Here is a 12,392-nt window from a genome sequence, read left to right on the forward strand (position 1 = left end):
TTGTAACATCAATTCGCACTTAAATAGACAATTCATTAATCTTTTTTTCTTTTTCAGGAAATCATCGCTGACGCGCACCACCAAAACAACATAAACGAATAAGCGCCACTAATCGAATTGTATTTTGGAAAGAAGAAAGTTCTTTTCTCTCGTTAAAACCAAAAAAGTATATTATATAGATATGTATATTTGGACCATTCCTGCAACAGAAAATAACGTTCTTTCGTTACGAGCAGCAAAAGGGAAAAACGGGGCGATGACGACGACGATGACGATGATAATGACGACCGCGGCATCGCGAGAGCATATAGACTCTATAGTAGGCCTATTAATTATTAGATGATGTTTAACAGCAGGGCAAACGAGAATACGTGCATGAAAATTTATGATCGTTTATTCAAAAACTATTATTACGTTCATATATTACATGAAACGTATTCTGGACGAGCACACATAACGTTACGTGCACGGTCTCTTTCACAGATTAAATGATGCTCGTTTTATTCCTTGTGGCGCGCGGGAAGATCTTTAAGGCGCCGAAATTAAGCTTTCGACTTGTGTCTAACCGCGGGTTACAACGATCGTTCCTGCTGTGTAGAAATTTTTGAAGTATCATTAACTGTTACTGAAATAAAGTCTAATGCTCGAACATCGCGCGACGGACAAGCGATAAAAGCGATTGAGATCGTCAAGACGATAGGATCGTTCGTCGCGCATTCCAGAGGAAATACTCATTGGATGGCGCCCTCCCGTAATTACATAACTATTGTACTCTATGAGAGAGCGAAAGAGTGTGAACGAGAATGAAAGTGACAGAAAGAAAGAGAGAGCATGAAAGAGAATGAGAGAGAAAGAAAGCCGAAATATAGAGGAGGAAATCGAGAGGGCAGGCTGTGTGTGATATAGCGATTGACGGTGTGAAAGGGGAAAGAGAATGATAGTGCGCGGAAACGAGAGAGCTGCGTCTTCGCCACGTTGAGAACAGGAAAAAGATGGAAATACGCGAGCGAGAAAAGTGGAAGAAGGAAGTGGAAGAAGATTTAAGAACACGCGAACAAAGTTTCGCACTCACATCGGCGACTCCGAGGGCACCCGGCACATTGTTTCGCTCGTATTTCCTTCGCGGTCCTTGGTTTTCCTTTTTCCGTTTACATCTGTACAATCGAGACATTTTACGTTGTAACGAGGAACTGCACATTTTTAACATAATTTTGATAGGCGCTTGATGGGCACAAAGGCGCTGCGAGAACACGAGGAAAAACACATTATACACATGCAATGAGGGACATTTACACCGCGTATACGTACGTACCATGGAACATACGAGATAAAGTATATACAGTAAGTCGAAAAAAAAAAACGAGATGTAAGTGATATATTAATCTAGACTATAGAGAGAATGCGTTTGTGTAAATTCGGCGTTTGTTCGAAACATTGCTATTTCTCCATATGAGAGAGAACACTTATGACGAAGCCTATCGTAATTTTTATGATAATCATTAAAAAGTATCGCCTAATTACAATTTACGAGACATGCACAATTTACCACTCCGGAACGGACCTCCGAACCTTTGTCAAGTTTTCATACGGATATTTCTACGTTTCTACGTTTATACGGATCTCCAGAAGTAAAAGAGTAATTATCTTACGAGAAGCTTTTTTTATTAAGATCGTAGCATAGATCATAAAGTTGTAAACGAGAAGCGCATTATACACGTGTGAGACACTCCGATATCCGGTAATATCGCCGAGCGATAGAGAGGTAAAGGATCGAGTCTTCACTCGTGTCCGGCATTAATTTCTAAGCGGTTACATACATATTTACGTATAAGGGCGGGAAAGAAGTAAAGTTAAAAGTTGTATAGTAAAACCATTCATTAAATATATCTGTCCGTAAAAATGATCTTTACAACGAAAAGAAAAAAAAAAGATTCATTGTCTTCTTAATAGGACGACACGTTTTGGCGACGAGAGCGAACTTTTTATCGAAATTCTTCACGAGCGAATCGAGACTGATAATATCCGTGCACCCATACCATTTCTCTAGTGATTGTTATCACTCTGAGGCGCCGTCGAGGCAAACCTCGCTCGTTTATTTATTTTGCGCCGGAGACTACAAAATTGTGAATGAGATCTTTGAATCGAGACCGCCTCAGATGCGAAAATACAGTCTCCAATATCTTCGATCAGCAATTATAATAGTAACTAAACTATTCTACATTTATCTATAACCTATAATAAACTGTGAAACAAAGTGTAACAACAGCAAGTATTCATTTCATCACAAAATGCCCATGTCCTACACAACTTATAATTAATACATGTTCTAATACATATATAAGAATTATATACACATTTCTTTTTCTTTGTAAAAATGTCAAAACTTATACTAACTTTTCTAAATTGTTTATTATCGTATCTAACTCATCTTTATTCAGTTCCAAATTTATGATACGCCGAGATCCCTTATCTTCTATTATGAGATCTAACTGCAGTAGAGATTCTCTTAACGAAGCCATCTTGCTCGAACCCATTACCAACTGTAAAGAAATGTAATGACATAAGCCAAGAATATAATCCATTATAAGCAAATAGAATGATTATCAACAAGCATGATACCTTCAATCTCCAATTGTGATCAATCACGGTTGGCAATTTTCTTTTGTAATGTTCCTGCAATAAAGCGTCAGTTAGTTGTTCCCTGCGTACTTTCAAGCAAGTAAGAATGTTTTGTTGCACTTGCTCGGGTAACTCATGATATTCTTGTGGCATCTGGAAAACATTTTCCAATAAAATTTACTTGGAGTACAAAAAAGTTAGAATCATAGTAGATTTATAATATAATTAAGATAAATTATTCTATATTTGAACTTCTTTATACTCCAAGTAAATATGACATATGACACAACAACAAAAGCAAAAGATGTTTTCCAGCAAGAGACAGGCTATTTTTTTTAGGAGATACAATCGACACATGTCATTCGATCTTTGTTATTCAAATCATCATAAATGCCAAAATATTTGTGTTGATTGACACTCCTGAAAGGAAAATAGCCACACATGACTCAATATAATAGAATAATCATATCCTTGTTTGTCAATGTTAAGGTCAAAGTCTCACTACAAATGCTTTGAAGCATTTGATTGACTAATCAGAAAAAAGAATTTATTAATTGACCAATCAAAGAATGCTTCAAAGCATTTGTAGTATCACGTTCCTTTAGACTTGGTTCTATCAATGTAAAATAAACTTTAATCTTGTTTAACTTATTGTTTATCTTTTTCTAATTCTTAGAAATAGAAAAAGATAAAAAGAATTGGACTAAGATTAAAGTTAATCTTACAAGTTGACATAAACGTTCTATCTCTCTTGGCATTCAGTAAGTAACAAACATAAAAAGACACTTATATCAACTTTGTGTTACCAAATAGAAAGCATAGTGTGATTGACTAGATGATAACCAGTTTCTCAATAGTTATACCTTTTCCTCTACCATATAGAGAGAGGTAGGATTTCGTAATAACGATGATATCAGTTTGTAAACTCCTTCGTACTCCGCTCTGCTCCAATCCATGCTGTTGGCGAATTTGCGATACGATGGTCCTGGGCGACCGCAGATCTCGTCGACGCATGCATGCAACAGCTTAATACAAAATGAAATTGTTACACGATGTCAGACAAAAATAAGGACACACATTATTGTATTACAAACCTCCTTTAAGACGTCGCTCTTTTCCTCGCTGAAGAGGCTGATGTACAGTGACTGATTATTCTCCATCATTCTTTTCAACGTGTATTCCCCTTTCATCGACAGTGTCAATGTCAACGTGAAGGCAGATTAAAATTTAAATTCTACAAAATCTTATAATTGTACAAAATGTCATGATTACATTGTATCTCGCATTCAATTGACAGAAGATTCTTGACTCTCTAATCAAATGCAAGAATGCACTTGAGAGGATTTTTTAAGTATTTCCACTGGTTGATGATTTTATGTCTTCAACTTGAGATTACATGATACCCGAATGTTAAAACTCTGAATATGTTATATGTTATAATTCTTAAATTATTTTCCTTAATACAATTTTAAATAATTCTGACTTTGGCCTTCCTTGATGGGTTCGAATAATTGCTGAAAATGCACTAGATGTTTGAGGTTAGGAAAACGCTTTTGATATTTCGCCAGCAGCTCTCGTCATCTGCTGGCAAATCTTAGAAATACGAAATGCACACAAATTTCCATCAACTGATAATAGTCAGTCGGTTCTGAAAAAAGGCGAATGATCGCTTTCAAATTTCTATCTGCAGTATCTACATATATGAAACCGATTTTACCGACTGAGTTACGTAAACTTTACTTTCTTCCTGTCAGATGGCGCCACTAATCCTGGCGCGCTGTCTCGATTTCAAACGGCAGTTGCACTAGTTACCCGCCATTGTTACCCACCGCTAGACGTAATTCGCATCAATTTCGCAGCAGTTTTTGCGAGTGTATGGCTGCGTATGTACATTTTTGTCGCGATTCCTTCTGTCTTGTTCCCTCTGGATCCTCCTGCAGATTTGACGACACATTTTGAGTTAAGGTATCCCCAGTCCTTTCCTTAATTAAATCTAGGCATAAAATTGCTCGACTATTCGCGTATGTATTTGTATGTATGCAAGTATATATATGTATAGATCGCCGATCGATCCGAATTTTTAGACGGAATTAACCGCGGACACTGACATGATTTTGTACTTATTGGAACGTTTATCGTTGTTATCTGCTTCTATCTACATTCTACGTGATATACACGTTGATTTACGTTCTTCCTGCGGTTGGTGAGTGACCTAATTATGGCTGCCACCATTTTCAACCGGAGACTCCAACTTTTTGTACGAATCTCCGGCACTCTGATTTTTTATAATTTTATATAATGAATCTGTAGCTTTTCGGTTAATGTAAAAAATCTTCGGCTAACGTTTAAAATTTAGATAGTCTTTTTTTAATATGCGAATTTATTTCCTCTGGTTTCGGGAAAAATTCTCCAGCAAAGAGTTACGTTTGATGGCCTCTCTCTCTCTCTCTCTCTCTCTCTCTCTCTCTCTCTCTCTCTCTCTCTCTCCCCTCCCCCTCCCTCCCTCCTCCCTCCCCCTCCTTTCTTTTTCTTTTTTTTTTAAAGAGAGAGAAAGCACCACAAAAGAGTGGAAGCACAGCTTTCATAACGTACAATGTGTAATGCATAAGAAAATTCATCAAAATCCTTCATTTCCTTTCTTTCTATGAAATAAAAAACTGATTCGTTGATTTTCTTAAGGCCCAATTGCTTCAACGTTACTTTGACTTTAAGCAAGGCTTAAAACTCTTTCTCTGTCTCTCTTTCTTTCTAAAAGTAAATCAGTGTATTATTACTGACATCAATGCTACATTTATAATTGATGTAATCATCAACGAATATTTACTGTTTTTCAGTAATAATACACTGATTCATTTTTAAAAGTTATGATTTCAGATTCAATCTGTAGAAATCATAACTTCTAAAAATGAATCAGTGTATTATTACTGAAAAACAGTAAATATTCGCTGATGATTACAGTTATAAGTGTAGTACTGAAGTCAGTAATAATACATTAATTCACTTTTAGAGAGTTTGCTTTAAAACGAGACAGAGTTTTAAAGTCAAAATAAATAGTAAGTTGGTGCAACCGGGCCTTATTGACTTTCTACTATAAGCCATTACCTAAGTTTTAAGCCGTGAAAAATGACAATCAGTCGAATGTGAGGAGAATAGTTGACTATGATCAATTTCTCACAGCTTTTTTTAGGCTTAAAGCTTAAGTTTTATGCCTTAAAATCTCATTGTAGGCGCCACTTTATAAGTTTTCTACAATAAGTCGTTACTTAAGCTTCAAGCCGTAAGTTGTAAGAAATTAATCAATCATAATCAATCATTATTCTTTTCACATTTGACTGTGATTGATTGATTTTTTATTAGAACTTAAAGTTTAGGTAATAGCTTATTATAGAAAGCCTTTAATGCGTTATGCAAGAATCTGCACTCTTGTTAATGTCGATAATAGGAAGCGTTTTCTGGTAGTAGCAATCTTTAGCAGGAAGACCATATCTCGTAACCTTTTTTTATTCTTTTAGAGAGAAGCTAAAAATTTTGACAGAATATTGCGATCTTCAGTAAGAGGGTTGTCGATCTCCAGAAGAATTACTCCAAAGGTGGCAACTCACACAATCCTTCTACTTTGTCTTCATCTAGCATGCACTTATGGCCACAATTTGCATAGACAAATCATAATCAAAATTAAATGCAGAAAAATTACATGCACAGAAGTGAAATTTCAAGTTTTGTGTTGAATTATCGATAGGTACAAAATTAATTCTCGTTTTCATTTCATTAGATGATCCTTAGAACTGCGAATCTGTAAACCGTAACTTCCATGATTTTCTATAATTCTTTCACAATCGCAAGGAGGGATTTACTCGAATATTTATTATATTTATAATTATATAAATTTTGAAGCAGAAATTGATATTCGTAATTCAAACGTAACACGAAATTATATATTTAACATAATCAATCTAACATATTTTGCTGTATTATTATATTCAAAATTATAGATATTTAATATAATATATACATATTATAATATATATTTATATAATATGCATAAGTAAATATAAATGAAAAATGCATGTAGATATGCGTGCAAGGCGGTTGGTAAAAGTGCTTTCCCATTTAGGTTGAAAAATAACACGAGGCAGATATGCGCTTTCCGCTTCTTCCAGCGAATTTAAACAATTTTTTTATGTAAAAAAAACTAGTTTGCAATTTTTTCCGTTTTTTATTGAAAAAAAAAACGAAACACGTTACTTTTCTGTGTGCAAACAATAGTTATTCGATTTTTTACTAAATAGAATAGAGATGCGTTCATAAAGGTGTCGAAATAACGGTAGTAAATAAGTTTAGAAGCTTATAAATCGTTTATTAAGATATATTAAAGATAAATTAATATATATACTAGAAACTAATTAATTTATATTTAATATAATATATTTTTTTAAGATATATCGAAGATATATTAAGAAATATTATATTAGGAGACAACTTTTCGAGAATTGAGAATGGAAAAAGGGAAATGAGATACAAAATAAAATCATACAGTATTATATTTTATATTCTCAGATTATATTATAATCACGTAGTAAAGAAGCGGCGGTATTAACAATACAATACGGCTACCTTCGCAGACAGTTGCATCGTCCAAGTTCGCATTTACATTTCGGACGCATACAATTGGTTTACCGTGGTTCTTTGTGATTTTGCTGTTTTATTGATAACATAGAAAATACAAAGTTACAAACATGTAGCTGCTCGTTCGCAGCGTTAGAATGGGATTGGTTACATTCAGCAGAGAAAACTGATCAATGAATGTTCAATGATTCTTTGATTTTGAACATGATTGATTCTTGCTTTTAGTTTTGTTGGATCTAAGAGTAGAAACCAATCACATTAAAGAATGATTGAGTCTCACTGAGATCAGTTTTCTCTGCTGAATACAGCTATTACCTTCATGTTACATCACCTACATAGAAGTGCATGAAACTGAGGCCAGTCGGGCCAGTTCTCTCTCTCTCTCTTTCTCTCTCTTTCTCTCTCTCTCTCTCTCTCTCTCTCTGTTTATTGATTAAATATTAAATTAACGAACGTGGGGTACATCAATGTTCGATTAAATACAATAGAGATATTCTGTAATCGTGTAACATACAAAATGTGGCTACATTAACGATCTGTTTCGATTCTGCGCGACCGCTCGTACGCGTGTTTTTGCGTGCTTTGGTATTTCCTACTCGTCGCGTATCACTATCGTGTGAATTTCCAATAAAGCTATTATAAGCACATTATAATTGGAGTATCATTATATAATTACATTTCGCATAGCCTAATTGAAGAAGTGGAAATTAGGGGACACTGGGAGGGATTCAGGCTCGACAAATTCGGTCGTCCTTATGCGTGATCTAACGAACCGAGAGAGTTCCCTCATGCAGAACGGAAACTGGATCTCAGACTAGGCTCGTGTCCGAGGTCTTCTTCTCAGCGTAAACTATGATACCCGAGGTATCGCTTATCGCATAAAGTTACCATTAACTTAAGAGACATTATCGCACCCTCTCAGATCTACATGTATAATTTTGGCGGATCGCCATTTCCCTCGGCGAGTTCCTCTCACCGATGAAATTTCCTGCTCAAAAGGCAGTCACTTTCTTCCTCAAAAATTACTACTAGAAGCACTTCATCTCGTCGCTGGTAATTTTTTTGTGCTATCATTAATTTATGCATATATCGTTCTTATCCTAAAGAAATCGCTTCAGTTATATAGAATGTTATCTTCTTATCTTAACGACTCGAAATCGACTTATAATTGTATATCAACTTATTTTCTCTCGTGATGGAGAACCGCCTGTGAACATCGAGCACTACAAAATTATATACTTCATCAATTAAAGATCGAAATACTATTTTACTGTCCCCGCGAGACAATCACCGGTACCGAAAATCGACGACCATTATCACTTCGTATCCTCGCCGATCGCGGCAAGAAAGAAAATAAAAAGAAGCGACGACGATACATACGCGTGCCTAGATAACGTGACTGATGACGTACATTTTTACATAACGTACGCATACATGCGTCTACATGTTGCCAGTCTCTCTGACGAAGACACTTAAAAAAAAATGAAAGAAAATGGCACCATCGGTTTCTCGTGCACTTCGTCATGTGCTATCTCTCCATCTTCATCGGCACTAGGATCGCATTTCAATGCGATTATCTTCGTCCTCTTCGCTATTCGCTGCCGTCTAACTTCTGAATCGATGACTTAGATTCGCACGATAGCTCGTCATCGCGTCGAAAGTGTCCCTTTTCCGCGGACACTTGCCTTGCCACTTTATGTACTCGCCGAACTCGCAGTTGGGCATCGCGCATTCGTTGTTCTGAATGCATCTACGAGTCAAAAAGTTTCATATGATACCGTAGGAAGAGTCTGGTCGAGCCGAACATTCTTGTATAGAAAGAATAATTTTGCTTAAGTATGCCAAAAATTTAGTCAGATCGCGTAAAGAAATATTTTGCTGCTCCAGCTGGAATCATTGCTGTTTTTTGTGATAGAAAATTATGTATCAATTATGTAGAATTTGTGAATATGCATAATTTTAATAATATATGCAAGAAAATTTAGATCTCATAATTAAATATGAATTACTGCTAAATATGAATTACAATGACAGTCATCTGATTGAACGTTACAGAAAGACTTTCTTGATAAATTTAACAAATGATTTAAATATAAATTCTGTCTCTGTTATCTGTATTGATTTTAGATACAAAATGTATGCAATATCGCAATTATTTGCTTGTCATTTATCCATTTAGCTAAATTTATCCATTTTTCTCTATAACTGCAAGACCATTTTTTTCAGTGATACAGATCTGAAAATAATTATATAGAATGCTCAAGCATAATGAACAACGTTGCAAAAAGTTTTTGACATTCTAGCAATCAACTTGAGCGTCCTACATAATTATTTTGATGGTCTATCAATATTATTTTTATCTAGTTAAACTTTTAGATTACTTACTACAGTAAAACCATTCTTTCCATCTGCACATGTAAAAAAAATATCGTTTCTACGAATATCAAAGTATCTTCTCATACACAAAATCAAATTCTTACTCTTATTTGAGAAACGAGCTTTTATTCAGCAATATTTTTGAAATAAAAAGAGGTCACTAGCAAGTATTCAGTACATGTAAATGTTTGACAATGTACAGTTGGAGTTAAATTGGATTTGAAAGTTTCACAAAGCGTGGTTATGGTGAAATTTTTACGGTACAACATACAAACGGAGTTCTCGCATTATTTTGTCTTATAAATGCCGCGGTAATTAGTATGTAGGTGCTGCAGTGTTTTAAGCTTGTGCCCGCGTACTGAAATACTTCTGCGGCGAAGTATGTCGTGAAATTATAGTCGCAAAGAACGCGTAGGCATACTCACATTCTGTCCGCGAGGGAGAAGTATCCCTTCCCGCGTCTGGTCTTTATACAATTTTCGTTGTTCTCGAAGCAGTTACATTGACAAACGCCTTCTGTAATTCTCGGCGTGAATTCCGATGGACAACGACATCTGGAGTAAATTTTTTAACAATTACAAGATTAATTAGTTAAATGTTTAGCAATAGTTATAGGCTAATGAGAAACTTTCTGAAGCATTTCTCTGTTTATAAATGCCATTACGTAAAGCTACACAGTTAGACATTGAAGGAACAATGGTAATCCTTTGAGTTAAAATAATATTTTGTTAAGGTGTGTCAAAATGTAGATCAATGCACACTATTAGATATCAAAGAAGCAACCCATTCAGCGGAAATGTATCGCAGGAACGAACAGCTTAAAGATATCGTAATGTCTGTAAGATATCTGTGTAATATATACGGGATATTTCTGTAGGGTGGAAATAATTATTCTTTCAGTTAAAAAGTAATAAAGGAGGCACGTCCGCGTCTCGCGCCATTCTTAGCACCGAGACACTACCAGTGTCTCCAGATATTGTTATTTTTACTTCTCTCTCTGTTAAAATGTAAATCAGTCCATTTCTGGTGTTAGTTTCAAAAACAATATTTATATTAACATACGCATTTTTAGTAAATAATAAACAAAATTTGAGCTGAATTTAATACATTTTCTTGAGTTAAATTACTTAACTTCATTTTTTAATTAAAAACATTGAATAGGAACAAAATTGCGACCCACAGAAATGATTAAAAATTGGGTATAATTTGATATTATAAATTTAACAGTGCATTTGTGTGGTTAGTTTGAATGTAAGCAACGTTCACATTAATGTACGCACTTAATAAATAATAAACTAAATTTGAGTCATATTTAATACATTTTCTTAAATTAGTTTTAGTTATGTTAACGACATATTGAATATAAGAGCAATGGCAAATTCTATAGAAATGATTAAAAATAACTCAAATTGGGTACATTTTGATATAAATTTAACGTGTACGAATACAATGCAAATGGATAGATCAAAATAATTTCAATATTTTATTTTCTATCGTTGCGGAACTTAAAAGATATGTCCTTTCGCAAACTTACGGTTTTCTTGCTGATTTTTTCATGTTTTGAGGGGGCGGCGAGGATTGATGTCGGTAGACTCTCTGGTCTACGGGTTTCTCGTTTGTCGTATCATATTCAGACCTCTCTTTGCATTCGCATTCCGTGTGATTGTAGAACGATAGCTTCTCCACTACGCTGGCACCACCCACGCTTGTGGTCTGCAATAAAATCAGGAATAATCATTGTGAGAATGTTAAAATCGCATGCGCTACGTTATATACGATACGTATAATTAATGTCGGTAAACGATACATTATAGAGTCGAAAAGCACGTCCGAGAAACTCGCCGGTAGGTTCTCCTATATCGTCGTTTATTCGCTAAATATTTACTTACGCCGCAGTGCGGAAAATGGTTACACGGTGGTTTCGCAATATAGCCAGGAGTAAATATCGTCATGTTAAGCCTGTAGATGATACACGTAAGCAATTTTGTAAATAATGTTGCACAGGAAACTAATCTAGCTTCATCTTTTTGTTATAACTATACACGGTATCGCGGAATTGTTGGCCTTACTTTCGCATAAAGCTCTTTACAAGGGAATATCTTTCCTCTCTTGCTTTTAGTATTCTTTTTCAGGAATTTAATATCTTTTCTCCCTCGCTTTTAGTATTCTTTTTCAAGAATACTAAACTTTTTTTTTCTTTAAATATAAATTGGAAATTTGATACATTTATTCTTTGATGTATAATTCTTTACAATTTTTTTTTCAAACATAAAATATTTTGTGGCAATTATTTGTAAATCTATGTGGGCAAGTTAAAAAAATATTGACTCATTGTTTCCACGATATCTCGTGCAGTTTTAATCCGACCGAAATAAGAATGAAAACTGAAAATGAGAGAATAAGTCTGGAAACGAGAATCACAGCTCCCTTAATGAGGATTTTTCTCCAACTTGAGGATTTTTCCTCGAATTTTTCTCTTTAAAAAAAAAATGATGATAGTTTTCGAGATATTGCCCTTTTATATTTTTACCGAAACCGATAACCGGATCGACGGATCGATTGTAAATGCGCAAGTGAACCTTTACTTGTGACATAACGGATGAGCATTCTCGTCACAGCGGCGACGTTGACTGAGAGCAACGAGACTATGAGGCTGCATAACATTATGCTTAAAAACTAGACTATCGGCTCGTACATGACCGACCGGTTCTAATTGGGTTCAATTAACCCAGCTCACTTTTGTGCTCTCTATCGTACAACAAACTGGGCAT

General features: G+C 35.0%; 3 protein-coding genes across 8 annotated transcripts in view; 1 reads left to right on the forward strand and 2 right to left on the reverse strand.

Moving 5' to 3' along the window:
- Nucleotides 1–2,263, forward strand: part of LOC105146486 (A kinase anchor protein 200) — a 146,499-nt gene extending 144,236 nt beyond the window's left edge. For all 5 annotated transcript variants that reach the window (XM_087413010.1, XM_087413009.1, XM_087413007.1 and 2 more), the window contains one exon: nucleotides 58–2,263. In XM_087413010.1, coding sequence (XP_087269136.1) covers nucleotides 58–102 — 45 coding nt within the window. In that variant the 3' untranslated portion in view covers nucleotides 103–2,263. The remainder of the gene's footprint in view (nucleotides 1–57) is intronic.
- On the reverse strand, nucleotides 2,256–4,184 carry LOC105146501 (COMM domain-containing protein 8). 2 transcript variants are annotated; one of them, XM_011056820.2, is made up of 4 exons: nucleotides 3,714–4,184; nucleotides 3,483–3,644; nucleotides 2,620–2,673; nucleotides 2,256–2,540 (listed from the first exon to the last, which is right to left on the reverse strand). In XM_011056820.2, the coding sequence occupies exons 1-4, from the start codon at nucleotides 3,807–3,809 to the stop codon at nucleotides 2,385–2,387; spliced, it is 468 nt and encodes a 155-aa protein (XP_011055122.1). In that variant the 5' UTR covers nucleotides 3,810–4,184; the 3' UTR covers nucleotides 2,256–2,384. The 2 variants fall into 2 exon arrangements, with proteins under 2 accessions (XP_011055122.1, XP_011055114.1); XM_011056812.2 differs by having other exon boundaries at nucleotides 2,620–2,772; nucleotides 3,714–4,179.
- A 2,958-nt stretch (nucleotides 4,185–7,142) lies between these two features.
- The window catches only part of LOC105146520 (uncharacterized), a 110,383-nt gene continuing 105,133 nt past the window's right edge, over nucleotides 7,143–12,392 (reverse strand). Inside the window, exons 4-6 of the mRNA XM_011056837.2 lie at nucleotides 11,156–11,334; nucleotides 10,047–10,175; nucleotides 7,143–8,995 (exon numbers count right to left, since the gene is read on the reverse strand). Coding sequence (XP_011055139.1) covers nucleotides 8,851–8,995; nucleotides 10,047–10,175; nucleotides 11,156–11,334 — 453 coding nt within the window. The 3' untranslated portion in view covers nucleotides 7,143–8,850. The remainder of the gene's footprint in view (nucleotides 8,996–10,046; nucleotides 10,176–11,155; nucleotides 11,335–12,392) is intronic.

This window comes from Acromyrmex echinatior, chromosome 14, assembly GCF_024713525.1.
Source record: "Acromyrmex echinatior isolate Ae372 chromosome 14, ASM2471352v2, whole genome shotgun sequence".
Lineage (NCBI taxonomy): Eukaryota > Metazoa > Arthropoda > Insecta > Hymenoptera > Formicidae > Acromyrmex > Acromyrmex echinatior.